Raw genomic sequence first — 24,306 nt, forward strand, 5'->3', positions numbered from 1 at the left:
GCCATGGAATAGGCCAAATCCCCGGTTTTTTATCCAATTTTTTCAAATTTTGAGCCCTCGTTTCAGATAATAGAACATAGCGCCACTCGAATTCTTGCGCAAACGATGCGCCTGTTTCTCCTCTACAAGACCTATTAAGCCATACCCTGTGACACCCGTCATTATTTTTCTCTAGAAGCCATGGAATAGGCTAACCCCCTGGTTTTTTTTTCCAAATTTTCAAATTTCGAGCCCTAGTTTCAGATTTTTTAACATAGCACTACTTGAAACCTTGCGCAAACGATGCGCCTAATTCTCCTCTACAAGACCTATATAGCAATACTCCGTGACACCCCTCATTATTTTTCTCTAGAAGCCATGGAATAGGCCAACCCCCGGTTTTTTTCAAAAATTTTCAAATTTCGAGCCCTAGTTTCAGATTTTCGAACATAGCGCCACTCGAAACCTTGCGCAAACGATGTGCCTGTTTTTCCTCCACAAGACATATATAGCCATACCCCGTGACACCCCTCATTTTTTTTCTCTAGAAGCCATTGAATAGGCCAACCCCCGGTTTTTTTCAAAAATTTTCAAATTTCGAGCCCTAGTTTCATATTTTTGAACATAGCGCCACTCAAAACCTTGCGTAAACGAAGCGCCTGTTTCTCCTCTACAAGACCTATATAGCCATACCCCGTGACACCCCTCATTATTTTTCTCTAGAAGCCATGGAATAGGCCAACCCCCCGGTTTCAAAACTTTTCAAATTTCGAGCCCTAGTTTTAGATTTTTGAACATAGCGCCACTCGAAACCTTGCGCATACGATGTGCCTGTTTCTCCTCTACAAAACTTATATAGCCATACCCCGTGACACCCCTCATTATTTTTCTCTAGAAGCCATGGAATAGGCCAACCCCCGGGTTTTTTTCCAAATTTTTTAAATTTCGAGCCCTAGTTTCAGATTTTTGAACATAGCGCCACTCGAAACCTTGCGCAAACGATGCGCCTGTTTCTCCTCTACAAGACCCATATAGCCAATAAATCAAGGGTAAGTAAATTTTGGCTCAAATGGTCTATATATTTTTTTTTTATTACCAAAAGTTTCATTTCTGCAAATTTGTTTGTTAGTTCAATGAAACAAAGACAACAAAGGCGCTATTTTTTTCAGGGAAGGACTACTTTTACATACGTTCTAAATTGAAATGGGTGCATTGGTGGTCTTACACCTACAACCAATCCGTTGACATGTGCAGATTAACTGTGGTACTGAATGTTATCATGAAAAGGGGTGTGGCTTGTTTTATAAACATATGTGGAAAATCGTATTTCATGATAGAGATGTAAATTTCTGCTTTTAAAATATTTTTTTTTTACGGCCGTTGCTGTCTTTTGCAATTTTTTAGTTTTTAGATATATCGCCTTATTGTTCGCTAGTTATTGTTCGCTAGCTTCAGTCTGGTCTATGCACAGCACGTGTGAAATGAAAAATCTGTTGAACGTGTCTCGGGTATTTTGGTACAGGATCTCGATATTTCTTTTTGTTTTGTTTTTTGTAATTTGCTCTGAATATTCAACTATCTATTTAGGACGAATGTGAACTAATAGTATATGATAGAATAAAAATACTTTGTCTCGTTTTTAATAGTCATGGAAATGCATGAAATATTGCCTTTGAACGTAAAGAAAAATAATAAATCTTTTATCTAAATTATGCCCCGTCGAAGCGAAGGGGGCATTATGTTTTACCCTTGTCCGTCCGTCCGTCCGTATAACACATACTTAAAAATTATATTTTTAGTACGGATAGCAAAATAAGGGATTGTGTCAGGGTTGATATAAATTCACCCAAAGCAACGCAAGACCAATATGCATGTAGAATTAAAATGTTAAGACGTAAATATATAAGAAAAAAGACCAAAGAATATTAAGTGGAAACAATGAAAAATTATAAATATTAAAATCCATTACCCTTTTTTTTTGGCTTTTCTAACATCAAAAAAGGAAAGGATTTTTGATGTATGTGAAGTTAGCAGCCGGTTAGTTATTCGATATTCGATATTCAATATCCAACCGGCTGCTAGCAGTCGGTTCGATATTCAAATTTAGTTGAAAATCATCAATATTAAAATATTCGAAAACATTCAAAGCATGATACTCATAGTTAAAAAGGGTGAAAAGATATGTAGGAAATCGTTTTATGACCCCATTCAAGCCGTCGTAAATTCTCGTTGTCCTCAAATACAAACCCTTATGTAAATCGCACATTTGTCTTTATGGAATATAGATTTTTATCAATAAAACGATACCAAAGATGTACTTTTATATATGATATTTCTAGAAACTTTAAAAAACGATCACTCTAGTAACATTTAAAAGTATAAATAGCAATAATTATGGAAAGCCAAAATAAAAAGAAATATATAGTGAAAACATACAGGAGATCGCTTAAATGACGTTGGGACCCCTCTGATCTCTCAATCTTCCTAATATTGTGGATAAACTTCCTGTCTTCTATGTTTACGGAGGGTTCAAAGTGCCAGTTTGATATTCAAAATATATAAAGTGAAAACCTACCGGAGACCGCTTAATTAAATGACGGCGAGACCCCCCTGGTCTTTCAATGTCCATAAAATTCAATGAACATTTAGGCAATGCATATATACAGATGGTATCAAAAGGATTTCCCAGAATAATGTTATCTTCGATATCTACAGAGGGCTTAAATTGTCACTTTTCAGCTAAAAATCATCAAAAAATCAGGTCAAAGGGCACAGGGCAATGTCTAGAACCCCCTGATCTCTCAATCTTCCTAATATTGTGCAGGTAGTTAGTTAATATTAAGATACAAACGAGACCAATTGAATTTTATGGACATTGAAAGACCAGGGGGGTCTCATCGTCATTTAAGCGGTCTCCGGTAGGTTTTCACTATATATTTTGAATATCAAACTGGCACTTTGAACCCTCCGTAAACATAGAAGACAGGAAGTTTATCCAAATTCCTTTTGGTCTCGTTTGTATCTCTATATTAACTAACTACCTGCACAATATTAGGAAGATTGAGAGATCAGAGGGGTCCCAACGTCATTTAAGCGATCTCCTGTATGTTTTCACTATATATTTTTTTTTATTTTGGCTTTCCATAATTATTTCTATTTATACTTTTAAATGTTTCTAGAAATATAATATATAAAAGTACAGCTAGCAGCCGGTTGGATATTGAATATCGAATATCGAATAACGAACCGGCTGCTAACTTCACATAAAATAATGTTATATACAATTTTTGTGGTACATATATTTACCAATACAAAATTTGTATTCTCTCTTCAATCTTTCTGTACATACATAACATAACTTTTGTCTCTTTTCTTCTTTGTGTAAATCAACAATTCAGTTGTTTTGAAAAAAATTGGGAATGTGTCCATGGGACACAGTTGATGCCCTCGCTTGCATATAAGTAAACATCATAAAGGAACATAACTCAATAACTGTCAAAGTGACGCTACCCAAATTTGTACTTGATCTGAGTTTGGTGGTAATAAACATTGTGTATAAGTTTCATTAAATATATAAGTTTAATGAAAACCTGGCAAGAATTGTACCTGTGAGAGCGATAACAAGACAGGACGGACGGATGGACACCCGGTATTTCCATGTCCCAGGTAACGCGTTACGCGTGGGACAAACTTAGTTCATGTATGATCAAGACGAAATTGCAACTATGTGTGGTTCCATTAAACTGACCTCAAATCTTTACTGTTGACGTCAGGGTTACTGGAACCACCACTATGAAGTGTCGCTTTTGCAATATCATCAATAGCGAGACAAAAAATGGATTAAAACTAAACACAGAACAAAGTATATAAAGAATAACTGTTAATTTACTGTGGGAAAAAACGGAATTAGATAATACAATAATATTACAGACTTCCTAAGGACCAGGCAGTGACCAAAACATGATAGTCTCAGATTTTGACGAAAACTTGCACAAATCATCTGAATATCAAGTTATAAAGAAAAAAATACTTTTCTTACCAATTACATATGGTTGCTATGGAAACAGAGCCATTTGATTTTTCCAAAGAACGAGTTATTGAGATGAGCATAAAACTCACAGTTTTTCTACTATTTCAGTCTCGTGAAAACTGCTTTTCATATAAAATGTAGTATTCAATCATTGTACTGCAACTTATTCAACTATCAAATATTCTTGAAGAACAACTGTTTTGATGAAATTCTATTTCATTCTAGAAATTTTGGGGTACGGATGGTCTCCATGGACCATCATGTCCAAAAAAGCTAAAAAGGCCAGAAATCAAGTTCAAATATTTTCTATTACCAGAACAGCACATACATCGTGTTACTTAATATGGAACAAGTAGGGGTCATACTTTCATTATTTCATAAAAGCTCGGTGGGTTTTTTCCAAATATTGAGTAACCATAGCAACAAAGTTAACCCTATAGCAACAAAGCTAAAAAACAAATTGTAACAAATATATTCAATATTAAAGTCTAAATGCATATAAATGGACTCAATATGATTTATTTAAGCTAGTTACATTTGAGTGTTGTCAATTGTTCCCATTTTTTTCCAGAAAGTATTACATAGCAACCGAAAAATGTCCTTAGCAACCAAAATGAACAAACTTAAAATTTTTGGGTTTTTTTAAAACAAAAATATTCTCCAGTGCAAAAAGTGACAATTAAGTGGTCGGATATCAATCATTTCTATATAAAATAAGTAAATAGAACTAAATCTACATTTCATTAGCAATAACTTAAACCTCCTAGTAACAAAATAGATTCTTGCCAATAATTAAAATCTAAAAAGATAATAAAAAATAACTCTAGAACGGTTAAAGTGACGCCACCAAAATTCAAACTTGATCTGTGTTTTGTGGTAATAAGCATTGTGTATAAGTTTCATAACATTTGGTTGAGGCAAACTCAAGTTAGAGAACGGAAACCAATTTTTGGACGTACGGACGTACGTACGTACAGACGGACAAGGGTAAAACTTAATGCCCCCGCCACTACTGCGGGGGCAAAAATACTATCAACATGTATTTTTTTTATGTAAAGAGCTGTTTTTTAATAAAAATCTAGGAAAAAGCCATTATAAATATTGTGATGGGTTCTCATTAACCCCTAACTAATAACTGATTAACAGTTGTATGCATACATGTATACCTATAAAGGAGGATATTTTCAAAAGTTTCCCATTTTTGGTGTGAGCTTACTTCTTATACCAGATTCATTTTGGTTTGAGACCTATCATTATAGTCACTGACACTGTCATGCTTTAAAATTTGTATTACAACCTGATCGTGGTGGTTTTTTTTAAATAAGGGATCTGCATAAAAACCATAAATACTCCTTAGCAACAGTAAAGTATGCATATTCCACCTTCTTTCTATCAAAATTATAGGCTATTATCAAAATTATACATTTTTTTTATGTTAAATGCTTCAATATTGAATTGCTATTGATAATTGAAAACTGACATGAACTACAAAACCTTAACGTTGATCTTTGAATCATGAAAATGAGGTCAAGGTCAGATAATACCAACTTCATAGACATATACACCTTGCAATCGTTCTATACACCAAATATAGTTTAACCTATAGCTTACAGTACTCAAACAACAGACCAAAACACACACAAAAAAATTATAATGAACCCTGAAAATGAGGTCAATGTCATATGAAACCTGCCAGACTGACATGTACTTATTATTCCATGAACCAAATAAAGTTAACCTACTGCTTAAGGAAGTACACCACTAATTCATGGCCCCATTGCTTTCTATGTTAAATTCCCCAATTTCAAGCAGACACAGCTCTTTTGTTTCAAGTTCAAATAAAGTGACAATCATTGCATGTCAAAGGAACACTTTATGGTGTCTTGTACTGGAAAAATCAACATACCTTTAATGGCATATAAGAAAGAACTGGTTCCCGGAACTTCGGATGTACCAAAACAGGTACTTCAGATCTGACATACAGGCAAAAAGTACCCTCTTTATAAAATTTGGTGCAGTTTTTTTAATATTCAAAATTATAAGTCAAAAAGTGAACCCGTCAGATCTAGACTGACATCTATTCCTTACAATCATTCTATACACCACACATAGTTGATGACCTACTGCTTATAGTATAAGAGAAATGAACCTATTCATGCATGCAACTTTAACCTTGATCACTGATCCAAGAAATGAGGTTGAGGTCAGGTGAACCCTGTCTGACCGAAATGGAGATGTAGCAAGTAACCCATATGCCAAATATAGTTATCCTAATATTATTCATAATAAGTGAGAAATTCACATGACCAAAAATCTAAAAAAAAATTCAAGCAGTCACTGAACTATGAAAATGAGGACCAGGACATTGGACATATGACAGACGGAAACTTTGTAAGCTCTTCTTGTTTATATTAAGAATCCAGGTCTTCTACCTTCTAAAATATAATAGTTGACCCTGTCACCTTCTGATAGTTATACCTTTGTTTGGCATACTGTGACACTGCGAGACAAAAATGTATGTCATAATAAACATGCAACATTTTTCAAAAAGAAAATAATAAATTGCACAAATTATTTCATTCATTTACTATAATATTTTTAAAAATAACTGACCAAATTAGAGATTAATTTACGCTCATACAGGAAAAGATCATCCAAATTCTGATTTCAGAATGAAAGTTCTTATCATTGAGATACTCAACCAATCTCAACATTCAAATGTTTTTAAAAACTTCTGTCACATACATCATGTACATGGAATTCCTGAATTGATAGTTTTCAGATTGTTCAGAGTCTTCTTATAGTTATCATGTCTTATTATTTTATCTGTCATTCAGATTTGGTATATCTGTTCTTTAGGTTCAAACATGGCTATGCAATTTCTTTATGAATAGAGACTAAGTTGTCATCCTTGACTTCAGAAATGTTGGTCAATTTGAAGGCAAGCTATTTCCTTATGTCCATTCACTACAAACATTTTGATCTTCCTACTCAAGTGCGCAATATTGGCATCACAATATGATGAGCCTCATTGAACTTTGCTGTAGTCGAATCTTTTAATCATCAATCCTGCAATTATATGAAATTTCAGTAAAAATTAAAATAAATATAATCATGATAATAGCAATTTATTTACAGTTCATGTTGATAATTTCAAGTTCAATGAATCATCTTGGTTGAATGAAATGTAAACAATGGAAGTTTAAAAAATGAACGCTAAGGAAACAACCATTAATTTTAGTACATGTATGTGGGCAATGGGACCAATATGTAAATTTATGTGCAAGTCCCAGGTGGAAGATTGTTTTTTTTTTTGGCTTACCAGTGATTTAGCAATGACTCGTCATTTTTCTCTTTAGAAATATCAAAAGTATTTCTTCATTTTTTGTCGCTAAAATATGTAAAAGTTAAAAACTAAACTTGACACAGTCTGTAAGTTAATTTGGTAGAAAAATTAAAATGATGAAATCAAACAGTTATACTCTGAAATGTTAAAATATGCCAAATATTCAAAGTGAATGAACCATTACTAAAAATGTCAGTAGAAATAAGAAATGCCATTAATGCTAAATACAACTGCATACCAAATAAGAGGGTGGTAATGGGGGTACCATCATGACGAATAAGGGTAAAAATTCTTGCCAAATGACGTTAACGATAATGTTTGGTCCATTACGATAAAATGTACACTTTCTTTTAGACGATAAAAAAATCAACTGATTTTGACGAATCACATTAATTTTTTCTCCAAAATTAACAGTAACGATAATTTTTTTAGGCCTCTGACGAATCACAATAAAGATATTTTGACGAATCAGTGCACGGTAAAATTTTAACCAATTTGACATTAACCATGCTAACGGAAGCCTCAAATGACCGTTTGACGCCTGACGGTAAAGGGCATTCCTACCCTCAAATAAAACTAGCTTATCATAAGTGGTTCTTTGTTAACTGATCTACATGAAATCACAAACTTTAAAATGTAAACTAGTTGCTAAAATGACAAGATCAATAGACCATGACTAAGGGCTGCAGTAAGGGGACAGGGCCAAATAATCTCCATGGATATAATATGCATCAAATTGAATGCTTATACAACTTTATATCAAATATTATTTATTTACCATTAGTAGTCTCACTTAAACTGAAAATCAAAATTTTTTAAACACCAATATGCATGATATGTTTTTGAGTAGGGAAAGGAAATGCATGATTTTTGTACAAGCAAAAAGACTCTAGATGTTGTTGACAATACATGTGTAGGTGATCTCTGCATAACTCGTGTTTAGCAGTAAAAATTTTACCCAAGTAGCTCCAGCAGAAAATGTAGGTCATATTGACCTAGTTCTAATTGTAACATACATGTATATATATATACATTTTGTATATACATGTATATCCTATATCATAAGATGAATTCACCACTTGCTCAAAACTGAACCAATATATATACACAAATCATTTTGTAAATTAGCATTTGCATTCCGATGGGGAAATCTATGAGCTGTCCCGTTGTGGATGGGTATAAAAAAACATCTTGTACATGTAGCTGAAGTAATTCTTATCTATTTCAAAAATCCATAATCATGTATAAAAAGATATTTCCACTAAAAATATGGACCCACTAGTGGGAGTGGGTTGAAGTAAACATTCAATTACTGGAATTTACTGGTATACATATAAAATATCTAAATTCAAATAATGTGTACCTCTGCAATGCAATAGTCTTCTGTAAACAGTTCTTTCAAATATCAAAGGTATGTGTCTTTACAAATAACCTCTGCAGTTCAGCAAATCCCTGAAAAAAAAGTTCAAATTTGTTTAGTCTGATAAAAATATAGATACATGTAGATATAAGAAGATGTGGTATGAGTGCCAATGAGACAACTCTCTATCCAAGTCACAATTTATAAAAGTAAACCATTTTACATGTCAAATGCATGTAGGTCAAAGTACAAAATGTACAGCCTTCAACACAGAGCCTTGGCTCACACCGAACAGCAAGCTATATAAAGGGCCCTAAAAATTACTAGTGTAAAACCATTCAAACGGGAAAACCCACGGTCTAATCTATATAAAAAACAAGAAACACTTATGAACCACATCAACAAATGACAACAAACGACATGTACAATGTATATGAATGAAAGAATGAATTTATTTATACAATACAAATTTCTTTGTAGCTCTTACTTCAGACCAATGTAATAAGTTGCAAATAACATTAACTAAGAAAAATAATTTCCCTAAGTACAAGTTATGCAGAATATGTTTTAACCCCTGAGCATGCTGAGAGCTAGAGTTTCAAGGGCTTTGGGTTAAAAAAATTTTGGTAGATTCAAAAAATATAAATAAGGTTACTGGCCTAAGGCAAACCAAAAATGTGTGTGTGTTTAAAGTACTAAAAATACTGACCCTATATTTTATGATTAAAAACGCCTACAGTGCACATGGTACACCGGAAAGTTTTCTTGTCATTTTTTAATAGCACTAATAAAAACAACATATTCCTCCCATTAAGCCAATAAGGTACGGTTAAATCATCAAATAAAAAATATTTCCGTAATTTGTTGAACGCCTATTTGAAAAAAAATTTAGTTATTCCTTGGATAACCTTACCGATGCATAAACATTTCTGTAAGTTTTGAACGAGCCCTATTTATATTGTGTCAAATTATTTCCCCTTTTTAAACCAGTCAAAAACTTAAAAAAAATACCTATCTAACCTAATTCTTTTCAGCTGTAGATCGAAACACTGGTGCTATCTTTTTAGGCCTAAATGCATCATAATTATGTATGAAACTTAAACATTGCTAAAGAAATTCATGTGAACCTTCCTTTGGAAGGGCAATAGTCCATTTTTTAGGGCCAGGGGTCTCCTTCAAAAGGGCAATAGTCCATTTTTTAGGGCCAGGGGTCTCCTTCAGTTTAGTACACACTCATATTTTTGGCATTATCACCATTTTTTTTCTAAAATCCTTTATAAAATATTTTTTATATTCATCAGTCAGGGGTACTACTTAAACAAGTGATTTCAGAATCACTTCTTTCAGTGATTTTGGCTGTGAAATATTAAAAATTTTCGCACAGACTTTTAAAATCACTGAAACAAGTAATTTGAGAAGTTAAAATGTAATCACTTCAATAAGTGTTTATAACATTTTTTTGATATTTTTCCCACAAGCTTGATTTTTTTATTGGTAAAAAGACAAGAATTCCATTGAAAAGACAACTATGTACATGCAGAAATTGTCTTTTGCTTGATAAGCCTGTCAGTTTTTAAAGTTTATTTAAATATGCAAAAACTGGAATAATTTGTAGATCAGGACATAACCTTGAAATAAATTATTCTAACTATAAAGAAAACCAATCAGGTTACCTAATATTGTTGACCTTTGTCTGATAGTAAGAGTAGTTAATGAATATTTGATTACAGAACAATTCCCAAGGGTACTTTTAAAAGCTTTAGGCACTAACTTACTGGCCAAGCGCACTAGTGAAATTGATATCCAAAGATAAAGGGATAATTGATCTATATAGGAAAATTATAGAAAAGTTTGTGAAAATATGGAAAATCAATGAAATTAGCATTTGAAGATCAAAGGAAACACCAAAATCACTTAAATAGGTGATAACTGAATTTAAAAAATCACTGAAATAGGTGATAATGAAATCACTTGTTTAAGTAGTACCCCTGACTGTTCATGTTGAACATGTTGAACCTAAACCATTTTCAATTTTACAGTAAAAAATATAATGGGGAAGGAGAATGGTGTATGACCAAAATTATCTTTTGAATATATAATAATATGTAAATAGTGTACCTTGTGTTTAGAACCTAGAAAAAGGCCCTGCTCATCTGGATGGGCACTGCTCTGTCTGGCTTTGATCCTTCCTTTGTGAGACGGTTGTGCACAACCAACATTCCTTCTCTTAATCTCATGCATATTCCTAGGGTTTGTTGGTGTTTTGGACAAACAAAGTATGAATGTACATGTAGTTGGGAAAAGATCCCAATATTAGCATGTTAGATTCATATTCAATCAAATCAATTTTCCCTCCGACTTGATTTTTGCATATTTTAATCCTAAGGAAGTGGTTCAACAATTCTATTACATTGTCCAATAAGCGTGTTGTCTTTTCATCCTTAGAATACTGTGAATTCCCACATTCATCTCAGATAAGATTGAAAAACTACAGTTCAACATTGTCTGCCACATGTATCAGTATTGTTTACATCAAAAGAGTTCTGCTAGGGGAGGTAACTCTGTAAATTGTGTTCTTTCATGAACAAAGCAACAAAATCTTTGGAATGGAATTTTGACTAGCAGACGAAAAAACCCACGAGACGAAGGCTTAAACCTGAAATTTCTGTTTACTTAGTATTTATATTTGCAATCATTGTGATTGTGCGGTTCTGGTAATAGAAATTATTTTGAATTGAAATTGCCTGAATTTACATAGGATAATAGTAAAACATATATAGAACTTCGAAGTGCTAATACATAATACTGCAATTGATTTTCTAAAATTTGATTATACAGTTCTATTTGGATTGACTAAAGGTAACATATTTTGTGGATGAGATGAATATTTGAAATATGTCATGTTTTGAAATTTTTATAATTTGCCTGATTCTTAGACAGACTGGCACTGAAAACGAAAGAATAAAGAAAACATATAATTGCAGAAAAATTATAATAAACTCCTTTTCGTGAGACTTTTGCAGAAAAGCTATTAATTAAAAAAGATTTAAAAATACCCTACGTATTTGAAGAATACAGAAACATAGGACTGCTATCAAGACCATCATACAACCAAGAACAATATACACAAGTAAATGTCAACAATAAGGTAAAAGTGAAGTTTTTAAGATTGCAAAGGTTCTTTTGATTTATTTAAGGAATTTCAATTATCACTGTTTGATTGCATATTTTTGGTGTCATGAATAAGAATCCACCGTTTAACCCTGGACGATTAAAATTTGTGTATATACTTCTTTGGGTTGTACAATGTACATTGTATTTAGGAACTCTTTTGATAAATGCATGTATAATCATTTCTTAAAAAAAAACACAAAAAAAGTATATACATGTATACTCCATATGAAAAATCAAGAGACACCCTTTAGACACAAACAATATATTTTATTCGAAAGATGCATGTGTCAAATGCTTGCATTTAAAAAACAAAACAAAAAACAAAAATCAAACATACGGATTAGTTTAACATGTTTTGTGCGTCCCTAATTCTATGTTCTCTATTGTAAATTAACAGTACTGCGAATCGTCACACGGTATTTGAATAGAAAAACTGAAGAAAAAAACCTAAATCTTGACTAGTTTTATTCATTAAATACAGATACACGCTTTTCCTCTGATTAAACTGGATTTCCTAATAATTTTTATATGTTATCCCTATATTCTATTCTTTGTTTTCTGCATTTGCTTTTTACTGGTGTATTTTTCATTCGAATCTAAACATTGATGAATCATAGGGTGCACTTTCTTGCGTCGCGCTCACACACACATACTTTAAATCCTTTCTTATGTCAACAGAAACGTTTATATACTCGAGCAATGTAACTTTAATCACAAAAAATGCATTGAAAATAATGAGTAAATTAAAAACTTACCTGATTCTGACATGACACCTGATTTGATATTTTCGAGTGTATAAATCAAAACAATCCAATGTTCCAGGCACATCAAATCCATCTGCTCTGTAACAAACTAACAGGTAAAAATGAATACCTAACGGCACCTTAATATGTGTACAAATTACAATATAAATGCATTGTAGCAGATGTTATCATGGTTATTACGTAAGCGTTTAAGCGTCACACATTTTTTTTATATCTTTCTATGTTTGCGTAACTTTGCGAAATAACGCAAACCTTTGCTTTTCTAATGCATATAGTAAAATGCAACAAACAATTTTTGCTGTACTAAAATCAAAATACAACATTTTAAATTTCAAGGAATTGATATCTTAAATGGTAAAATAACGCGCAAATCGTTAAGTGAAATATATTTTTCTCTAATTTTCGTTATTTCATAAGGATTTTTATGTTGGGGCAAAATAACTAATATTTTGTCCTGCTTTTTTTAAGTTGTAATCTCTGTTTCACTCTATTCGGTCCTGGCTTTTTTTATTAGTTTATACTGACTTTTCTTTACAAAAATTGTCATCCTGACTTTTTTTTCTACTCAAAACTCCTGTCCTGTCTTTTTTTCAAATTTCATCCTAGCATTCCCCCCCCCCACCCCCCACCCCCCATAAAAATCAAATCGTAGCTCCCTAATGTTAATATTTGCAATATTGCAAAAGAATTCAACTGAGTCAACACATTTTGATATTTTTGTAGATGCACAGAAAGGGAATGGCTACAATGGAAAACATTCGTGTTTATCAGCTTGGATTCGTGACAGAAAGTCAGTCAAGATTTACATAGGAAAACAAATAGTGGATAATGTTGTTGAATTACTATATTTCATACGATGAAAATATGGCTGTTTGTAAATAATGATAGATTTTGTGTTCATTGTATTACTACGATCGCAATACAAAAAATCCAGTATCAGTCGTTTTTGTAAGTTTTCATCTTCATTCAATTTCGCGTTACGTCCTTTAGAATTATTTCAATGGGTGAACACTTTTTAAGAAAGTGCCATTGGAAATATCCAAAGGTCAAAACGTCCGGATGAATGAAGATGAACAATAGAAAATAATTCTTCATTCCTGAAAAATAATGGAGAGTTTGAACAAAAGATTCACGTCACAAGTGTATTTTAACGAGAATTCATTCCCAATATTTTTCGAATAATAAATATTAAACTCTATTAAACATTTTCTCATCCTGAAATGAAAGTATCAATTACCACTGGACGTAGAAAAACAATGTACCATATTCCCAAAGCTTTTTCACAATTGCAAATTATATATATTACAGGTTCCCTGACGTCGTATGGACACGTTTCTTGGTGTTACATATACACAGGTGGAAGCTTATTTAGGCACGCTTATCGACTTTATTTCGAAAATGGTAACAACTCATAGATTCACTGATACTTAAAAAGGCATAATGTGCTAATCCTTACTTAAAAACTTTGGATTATTGTGCAGGTTGCGTTAACCAAAATGAAAGAAATCGTGAATTGGTGCTTAATTTATTTTCAGTGGCAAATATTACTTGCATATATCAGGAAGATAGCAGTCATGTTAGGGGCGACCATTTTGCATGCATGTTTCATAAAAATCCGTACTATTGATTGGCTGAAAACGATCGATAGGCATTTCGAAATTATATTTTATATCCCAGTAAAATTAAGCGTTCCTGACAGTACCGTGACAAAGTCACAACAATGCACAGAAAAACACATGAAAAAGTAAAAGCATAGATCATTCGCATATTTTTAGTATGATGCGCCTCCGCGCTTCAAACAAATTTGTTTCGTTAACGCTTTTACACCCCAAAAAATTACAAAAAGAAACATCAATTATTATTGTAACTCGGAGCGGAACTCAAAACTCTGACCTCTACTCAAACTTTGGCTGAGCTCGAAGCATAAGTCGAACCTTTACTCAAACTGATACTTGGAGTTACTTTGCACAGGTGAGCTAAAACGTATATCGACCACACAATTTCTGAATCGATTGTCATATTTAGGTTTTTACGCCGTATAATATTCAATATATGAATAGAAAATGAACTATTGCACTTACTTGACATGCATTCTAAAACTGTGGGTGTGGATTTTTCTCAAACTGTTAAATTTCTTGAGATTTATATATTTTTTTAGAAAAGAAAAGCACACAAATTGGGATTACAAAATAGAGGATAATGGACAAAAAGGATAGAACAAAGTGTCGAAAAAATTAAGAAAAAGAAGGAAGAAATAAAGAATAAAGAATAATGGTGTCCTTTAAGATATGAAGATATTAGATAATAATGGTATAAAATTAAAAAAAATAGAATAAAAGAAATGAAGGACCTCCCCCCTAATTCCCTCACATATTAATAGTATATAACCTCATTTATTAAGCATTATGATATGCAAATGGATGAAAACATTAAATTCGTATGAACAAGGAGAATGGAGAAATAACAGTATTAAAACATGCATTCAAGGCTCAGTTATTTTTTTAATATCTAAAATATGTCTTACAGGGGAAATCCATCTATCTTCCCCAGTTCTAAATAATTAGCAGAGAGCTGTTCTAATTTGCGTCAGGAAGAATTGTTTTACCCCAGATTCTGAAGTTTTGGGCCTAGAACACACTTAATGTCCTTTGATTTTCGTAGTTTGAATGTTTATCATACACCTTCTGAATTTGTTTATTTGTATTTTAAGCATAAAATATTAAGTAGGGTGTGAAATTACATACTAAAAGAATTGAGTAATGAATTTTAAGGTAAAGTAGTGATGTGGATCATTTAAAAAAGGTAAAAATTTAGTATGTCCTAAGCTGTCAAACTGAAGTATAGACCCCCTTAATGTAGAATTGTCCATATTTTGACTTAGAGCTGGCAGACCTTTCGTTAATTTTGATATAATTGTCCCAAGAGTAGCACAACTCACTGTAAACATCTTTTTGAGAAAGAGCAGGTGCGGTTTTTGTTACTTTGAATTTATTGAACAGAAGTCCGTTGTGTTCTCGGGTCTTCTTCTCCATGCAGAAATGATTCTGGCAGTTTTGCACTGTAACAGTTCTAATTTAATAGTTTTTTTTCCTTAGCAGTATAGGGTGCTGGACACCGTGAATTTTCACGCCATCATTGAAGCGTTGATTCAAATCCCACAGAAACAGGCGAAGCATGTGCAGTGTTTTCCGCACTAAAATTATATATAGTTAAGGCTTTTTTTTTTACAAATTGCCGTCACTAGATCTTTTGAGAGCTGTGCAATTCAATGTTTTATCATTTTGGTTGCGCGCATATTTGAGATATACAGACTAACTGTTGAAAGAAGGGAGATAAAAATGTAAAAAATGATGTAAGATAGCAGGAGTTCTCCCCCCTTAGTAGAGAATACTTCATAATGTTAATTGTTTTGATATTTTACTCAGTTTGTGCGTTATCATTACGTTAGAATATATAATGTCGGGTAAACCGGGTATAAACCGAACTTCCTCAAGACAAAATACGGTCATTGTTTAATCAGAATTTTTATCTGTTTGAAACATTCACTATCAACGTGCATACAATTTTTAAGAAATTAATATTACTTCGAGTCTTAAAAAAGTTATACAGACATATGAGGGTACGGATGGTGTTTACAGAATATAGAATAGTGGATATGAAGTGCAGAACAGAGGGCCGACAAAATAAAGAATAGAGAATAATGAGGGTGCAAAAATATAAAGAATTGAGAATAATGGGCAACTTAAATGAAGAATAATGAAAATGATCTGAAAAACAAAATGAAAAAGAAATGACGAAATGAGGACCCCCTTCTACTCAGAACCTCACATATTAAAAGTGTATAACTTCATTTATTTAGCTTTACTATATACAAATGATCCTCAAATATAACGTAAGTAAAGATATACAAGTAATTTTACTTAAACATACATCCAAGACCCTGACATTTTTATTATCTAATTCTTTTTACCTAAAATATGTCTTACAGAGAAAACCCATCTAACTATCCCTGTTCTAATTTACGTCATGAAGAATTGTTCTACCATATATAGTTTTGCACTAAAACATTTCTAGTGTAATCGTTTAAAAAAAGAAAAAAAAAAAAACAGACAACAAGCATTAAGTAATTTAATAATAAGGTAAATGTAGTAAGAAAATTGAAATTTCGATTGAGAAGATAAAATCTCAAAAAAAAACTGCAAATGGATACACCAAGAAAAGAGATAGGTTTACCAATTTTTACAAAAAACAGAACGTTTCTTCTAAAATCAGAGAATGGAATAATCATGATTCTATTCGTTCGATAGAGTAACTATCTTAATTTAAGAATTTGTTTAACAGTTGTTCACAGCCACAGCCACGTCGATCGAGAGAGAGAGATCGAGATCGAGAGAGAGAGAGAGAGAGAGAGAGAGAGAGAGAGAGAGAGAGAGAGAGACGTTACGAACCCTTGTCACAATGCAAGGGATCCGCGGGTTACCTGTTGCAAGGCTAAATTAATTTACTTTTCCAGTGGCAGTCCAAATTTCCAGTCATTCATTCCGTTGATTCCTATTACAGGACCTACCTATTGTATGTAGTGTTCTTTGTTTTCGTACTGAACATGCATGGAAAAGTTGCCACTGGACGTTTACAAGACAACAATAAATCAATAAAATAACCGTTTTAGACCGCCAAGTTGGTAAATGTACACAATGTATCAAAATTATAAAGATGAAAGACATAATTATTTAAGATCCAACTAGGAGAAAAAAAATTATGGCAGCTAACGATCTCCACTCTGAGCGAGACCGGATAGGTCCTGACCGTCCACGATTAACTTGACGACCTTGTAGGTTAGCAAAATAATAGAAAAACTGAAAATTTGAAGAAGTAGTCAAAACATCTTTTAAAAATTTTAATGAGTACTATAATGTAAATTGTGTCCCCTATTTGAATTTCTACCCAAGAATGAAAAAAGTCGACAAGACTTTTATAATTCAAAAATAGATTTTATCCCACAGGAACATACATCATTATATCATTTATCGTTTAATAATTTATAGTGAAATCTGTTCATATTCTATTCGTAGAGCATACATATTTGTATGCCTCATAACAAGACTTTTACAGTTCACCAATATTTTTTTCCCGAAGGCGATGTCTAATGTTACCTTGGTCAAAACGATTTCCTAAGATAAATTTTATTTTCAGCACAATCACTCTTAGGTTGTAGCCGTATGCTATCTAGCATAGGTGCAGATACAACATGTCTCTGTGCTGACAATGAGTCTACTACATGTACAAAGCACGTGACAAGTGTCCTCGACTCCAATCTTGATTGACTAGGATTGTCAGTTCTCCTACCGAAGGACAGAATTTCTCTCCTGTCACTCATCATGCTCACTGGTTTTTAAAAAATACAGAATAGTTTTTGTATGATGCTATTTTCATCTATGTCATATAAGGGGTGATAACTTAGATAATTTACTTGTATAAGGGAATGTGTAGGGAACAATTCCGTGACTCCAATTATTGTTTTTGTTTCTGGAAGTACATTATCAGAATTATCTTCCCATATCTTGTCTAAAAATTCTATGGTTTAGTTCTCTTTCTATCACACAAAATTGTGTTTTCCATACACAATTTTACAACTCTGCACAATCTGTAGCTTGAAAAAATAGCTCCCTGTCCCATACTTTTTATAATGTATTTGCAAAACAAAAACATGATATAAACATTCATGCTTGCAAAATACTATAAAAATATATCTTTCTTTATCAAGATAATACGAAAACGAACTAAGTTTAGAAAGTCCCCATATGAATTTAATCTCTTCTTAAAGATAAAACCGTTTGAAATGCACAGTTTTTCAAATGAAATATACCTTAGTTTTAAGGATAAGTTTTTACAGGAAATGTTTGTTTATCTTTTTTATACAAGGACAACTCGACAAATAGTCCCAACAGTATTCATTTAGCTAGCCAGCAATATAGTCTCAGCAGTATTCACCAGGCTAGAATGACAAAAAGTGACAGCACTATTTTTTCTGCTAGCCTGACAAATAGTTACAGCACTTTTGTTCTGGCTAGCCGGACAAATAGTTACACCACTAAACTGCTAGCTAGCTGGACAAATAGTTACAGCACTATTCATCCGACCAGCAGGACAAATGGCAACTTTTTTTGTAATAACTCGCATAGGATTGTGTGTCGCCTGTTGTCTTAACTTAAACACTACTCCTTTTTTCTTTATCTTAGTGCACCGTTTTGTATAGAGGGAACCATTTTGACTGTGTGTTTTAATTGCATTCCAGATCTTACACGATCCGATCGCATTATTCGGAAAATTATTTTAAGAAATTGACCGTCATACGTTCGTGAATTAATGTGTTGTTTAGTCACTCGTTTGATATTTTTTTTATATTTTTATTTTTGATTTAGTTACATGAGTTCTATAATTATCTTTTTTATTATTTTTACAACCCAATAAAACTACTAAAAGAAGCATTCAATACTTATAATTACAGTTTTTTGCTAGGATGAAAACACGATCTCTATCAAGTTTTTCTATTATTTGCCTGTGCACTTTATTGTGGAAGCTCGTGTCATCATCAATTTTACATTTCATTTTGAAATGAAGGTTAATTTCAGAATGACGCGAGATTGCTGTTAGCCAATCAAAATACCGTATTATAGTGAAACATACACATAATGTAATAATTATTATTTATGAATATCCTTTATCCTTTTCCCGTTACATAAGCCGGAGACGTATATTATTAGACGAGGTTTTCCCTTTTTTTGTCATTGTAACGTTTTCACTATCAAATTACCAAATGTTCTCATTTCCTATAGCGCAAAAAGGGGTGTAAGGGGAGGAGTAATACTATTTCATCCTTATCATCTATTTTAAGATTATTTTTTTATTGCCAGACGGAAGTGAGGAAATAATTGTTTAGGAATAGATTCATTTAACATTGTTGAAAACTTACATGCTTTTCAGCGGTAAAAATGTGATGAAACCAGAAAAAAAACAATAATAAATTACTTACTGAAGTGACTTGTATTTTTCAAACGTCGAAACAATGCACATGCTACATTTTTCCTGTCATTAAATGTAATTTTTAATGTAACATGACAATGATCACTTATGTATATAAATATCTACATTAGTAAGTTGCATTCACCTTATTTAACCGTAGGGGCTTGTTATACTTAAATAACTTTAAAAATATATATACTTACTGGTAATGTGTTTTGGCGGTACACAAGTCAGCTAACTCATATTCTAAGGTTTGTTATTTTCGTATAACATACCTTGGACTGCCACGATTGCCCCAAAAGAAAGATCTCCCTATTAAAGGTCTGTCTCTCACATGATAAATCCTGACACCCACCGATGTGTTAGATTGTTTACGACAAGAAAAATCTTAAAATACGCATTATTTATTACGTAATCCACGCAAATTTAAGTTCAGTTCTAATAAAGGGAACTTACACATGTACGATTGATTCCAATCCTTATCATTTCACCCTGAAATTATTTGATTTTGTCGAAGTTATCTTAAAGCCAATAGCTTCTTCCCGCACAGCCTAATAAAACAATATAAAAGAACTTGTTATTTTCCTGACTAGCCAGACAATAGATCTTATTCCGGCAATCCAGAATGATGACTTTTATGCTATTTGCTTGGCCTTTCATTCATAACAATTGAAATAACGATTTTGTATTTGTTAAGTGGTTTACGAGTATCCAGTGGAGAATGTAGTAGCCATTTGCCATTCTACAAATATATCAAAATTCAATGTAATTTCTAGAAATAAAGGAATACAGTTCCCTAAAAGGTTCTTGCCCTTCTTCTCATTAACAATCATAAGTGATTTATGACATTAAGAAGGTTTTTCTGTATGCATTGTTTTACACTAGACATTTTGGGGCCCTTTATTGCTTGCTGTTCGGTATGAGCCAAAGCTCCGTGTTGAAGGCCGTACTTTGACCTATAATTGTTAACCTTTTTACATTGTGATTTGGATGGAGAGTTGTCATTGGCACTCATACCCATCTTCTTATCTATATAAACACTTTTAAAAATAAAACGGTTAATTCACGAAGCGCCTGTGATTCCTCGACTGAAATACAATAATTACGTTATGTTACGCGTCACCAGTAAAACTGCAGTTGCGACCGTAAAATTACACTTGACGGTGGCAACTCTTCAACTACAGTACTAGAAATGATAGGAACCAAACGTATTACAGGTAATACAATGAATTGCCAGTAGTGTTACGCAAGAAATTAACAAAGTTTTCAAAGCTTTCAAGCGTCTTTTTTAAGTGAAAAATTAGGACAGAGAAATTCAGAAGAAATGCATATCATGATTGAGCGGAGGTGAGGTAAAGGAAGGAACAAATTGTCCTGGATGAAACATAACGAATTCTTATTCAAACGATTTAACTAACCAGTTTCCCACAACTGCGGTGTCATCTAAATTTGGAATTTAAGACTCAAGTGTTTTAAAGTTTTCTTAAATTTACATTGATTACAATAATAACTGCAGCACATAGAAACAAAACTGTAAAACCCCTTAAGTATTATAACTATTATAATTATAACTACAGAAACTAGGAACAATATCGTAAAACACTTAAGTAATTACAAAATGTATAATGAAAGTTTTAGTCTATACAAAAATTCTCCCTATGTAAAAGGTTGAGGACGTGACGTTATATTATTTACATTCATCTGCACAATCAATGACGATATTGTAATTTTAGATGCATGTTTGCTTTTTGTAATTCTCAATCCCATCCACATACATAAAGTCATCGTCACTTTCACTGCCGGACGGAATGACATCTGCATGGCACAACAAATCTATTTCAGAATAAATAGTTCTGTCTTCTTTGCCATGGATAATACTTGTGCTTGTAGAAGGCACTGCTTCAAATATAACTTCAGCATAGTTAAGGTTAGATTCAGTATGCTGCAAAAGAAAATGTGCAAATTTTAGTAAAAACTATACCCTATTGCATAACTGAAATGAAAACTTTTCAAATTATTTTCTATCACATTATGGAACTTTTCAATGTCGATACGGATATGGATAAAGCGCACAACCACTATCTTACTTATAGCAGATTATAATCACCAGCTGCTTTTCAACGAATCAGAAAAGCCATGGTTAAGTTAATGTATGACCTTGCATGGCATGCTGTAGAATTTAAGGTATTCATTCATAAGATAACAGATCATCAAATTGTATTAAGAGGCGAAGATCAATGAGATTTCAAAACCAGTATATTGTACTTACATAAAAGTGTAATCATTTATTAACAAACCAAAACGGAGGGAAACACATCAACTATAATAGAAAAAGAAACCGGAACAACAGAAACATTGAACTGCTACAAAAACAAACGTTAAAATACAGAGAAACGGACTATGTGATAACAATAAACCAGAAACAGACATAATAGTACAGAGATTCATATTGACCCACAAAAGCAGCGTTGAGGTATCAAGTATGACTGGAAAATAGACGCAATTAAGATTTCATTCCACATCCACGAAGCTATGAAACATCTTCTGAAAGTGTTACTGCATCTGGAAAATTTTAGATAATGACATTTTTCCTGCTTCATCAAAACCAACTGTTCTTTTAAAAATCACAGTAAGGATGTTCAGAGTAATTAACTTGAGGTATCCTTCTCGAAGACGATTTGTTTTTGTAAGTTTAAACACTTTCATTCGACGATTCTACCGATTAAAAGCATTTCTAATCGAGTTCATTTAATCATATTAAAGATGATAATTTTGATGAAAGTAATAATAATAGTAAATACAAATAATACTAAAATGACTTTAATATTTTTCTCATAGAATCAAATATTTCTAAAATAATCATATGTTTCGTAAAGGAGGGACGAAAGATACAACAGGGACATTCAAACTCACAAATCGAAAATAAACTGACAACGCCATTACTAAAAAAAAACAAAAAAAACAGACAAACCATAGTACACAAAACACAACATACAAAACTAAAGACTAAGCAACACGAACCGCACAAAAAACTGGGGTGATCTCAGGTGCTCCGGAAGGGTAAGCAGATCCTGCTCCACACGTGGCACCCGTCGTGTTGCTCGTGTTAGTACAAACCCGGTAACAAGTCTAATTTGGTAGGTCACATTCGTGAAAAGGGGACGGGATTTTAGTTACGACATTATGAACATATCCGCTATAATCTATGAAACGGATGATCCATAACGGTCAACCAACTCGTGATGGCGTCCTTAAAATTTACGAAGGGATGATCTCAACTTCACAATTTGGAACTCTTGTTTAAATAGCTTCCTTGTGAGCAGCAACCCTCTAACAAGGAAATCATGATAGGAAATACAAGTCAGGGAATATCGTATCAATTGGGAGATATATACTCTGTATGCAGGCGCTGCAGGAATGTTGCTACATAGAAATGAAAAGTGCACATTTGGGAAGCTGAAATTATCTCTTTTGTCGTAAAGTATCTGTTGTATCCTTTATCTCAAGTTCGATGGGATATTTGCGTTTCAACATAGTCACCAACTTTTGAATTATTTACAAAGTAATATGAGTAACAGAGACAAGTATTGCGAAATATCCAAACTAGAAAAAACTTAAACGTTTGTTCAATGTTAATATAACTCATATCACAACTTTAAAAAAAACTTCAACTAAATTGTCATTTGAAAAAAAAAATCTGTTTGGATTCTATGCGTGTAATAATTTTACCTGTGTCGAAATGATTCGGTCGGCATGAAACACATTTTGTTCCTCTATCAATTCTTCTTGATAATCTGAGAATAATACAAAAAGAAAAACGAAAATATGATGTTTTTTTTTTACATAAATCGCTGATCGTTTCGACAAAAATTAGAAGTACACTTCACTATCATTAAATATGTTTCTCTTTTTTGGCTCCGGCTTCCTCCACCAATAAAAATTAACCGCCATGAAATAGCACAATAGTGTTGAAAGTTGTGTTGAACATCAATCAATCAATCAATCAATTTGTGTGCATAATCATGTCCATTTTAACGGCTACCACTTCAGGAGATACGGTAGGATCTGTGTTAAAGACTTCATGCAAAACAACTGTTTCAACTATCGTGTACAGTAGAATTGTATCCGCCATTCAGATTGCAATTCTAATACTTGGATTTCGCAGTCGTGTCCTACCGATATGTGTTACATATTGCATCTGCAGTATTGAAAGTAGGTTATGCTACGTATGCTAATTACATTTAAAATCATTGCTACTGCCATCTATGATAAGTTTTTAGGTTTCGTTATAATTGTCATGATTGTATTTAAGACAAATCTTTGTAAACTTTTCGTAGTTTTCCTACACGTTGTTGATTTTTCAAGGTAAATTGGAAATGCAAATTGCGTTTTAGTTACATGCATGATTTACATACGACTGTCTAAAGCTGAACTTGGCTGTCCAGTAGGTTGAATTTCCATTTCATATCGTTCTGACTGATTTCTAGTAGAATTTGATTGACGAAAGTCTGATGACAGGTACAAACAATTATCAACTGACTCCCCTGATTTAACAAACAAAAAATAAAATATTGTACGCAATCATCATTTGTTCATGCTAATTAAAACATGTTTATACTTTTATAGTTTT

General features: G+C 32.7%; 2 protein-coding genes and 1 long non-coding RNA gene across 5 annotated transcripts in view; all 3 read right to left on the minus strand.

The window, feature by feature from the left end:
- Positions 1-12,759, minus strand: part of LOC127717961 (uncharacterized) — a 54,351-nt gene extending 41,592 nt beyond the window's left edge. For all 3 annotated transcript variants that reach the window (XM_052223845.1, XM_052223844.1, XM_052223843.1), the window contains exon 1: positions 12,645-12,759. In XM_052223845.1, coding sequence (XP_052079805.1) covers positions 12,645-12,726 — 82 coding nt within the window. In that variant the 5' untranslated portion in view covers positions 12,727-12,759. The remainder of the gene's footprint in view (positions 1-12,644) is intronic.
- LOC127717969 (uncharacterized) lies at positions 6,520-11,360 on the minus strand. The gene is made up of 3 exons (XR_007989494.1): positions 10,834-11,360; positions 8,719-8,807; positions 6,520-7,078 (listed from the first exon to the last, which is right to left on the minus strand). It is a non-coding gene; the product is annotated as an uncharacterized LOC127717969 (long non-coding RNA).
- Positions 12,760-21,144: 8,385 nt separating the features above from the next.
- LOC127717963 (uncharacterized) lies at positions 21,145-24,269 on the minus strand. Its single transcript, XM_052223847.1, has 3 exons — positions 24,092-24,269; positions 23,406-23,470; positions 21,145-21,618 (listed from the first exon to the last, which is right to left on the minus strand). The coding sequence occupies exons 1-3, from the start codon at positions 24,135-24,137 to the stop codon at positions 21,406-21,408; spliced, it is 324 nt and encodes a 107-aa protein (XP_052079807.1). The 5' UTR covers positions 24,138-24,269; the 3' UTR covers positions 21,145-21,405.
- Between the last annotated feature and the right edge of the window lie 37 nt (positions 24,270-24,306).

Source organism: Mytilus californianus, unplaced genomic scaffold (assembly GCF_021869535.1).
Source record: "Mytilus californianus isolate M0D057914Y unplaced genomic scaffold, xbMytCali1.0.p SCAF_10, whole genome shotgun sequence".
In the NCBI taxonomy this organism is placed as follows: Eukaryota; Metazoa; Mollusca; class Bivalvia; order Mytilida; family Mytilidae; genus Mytilus; species Mytilus californianus.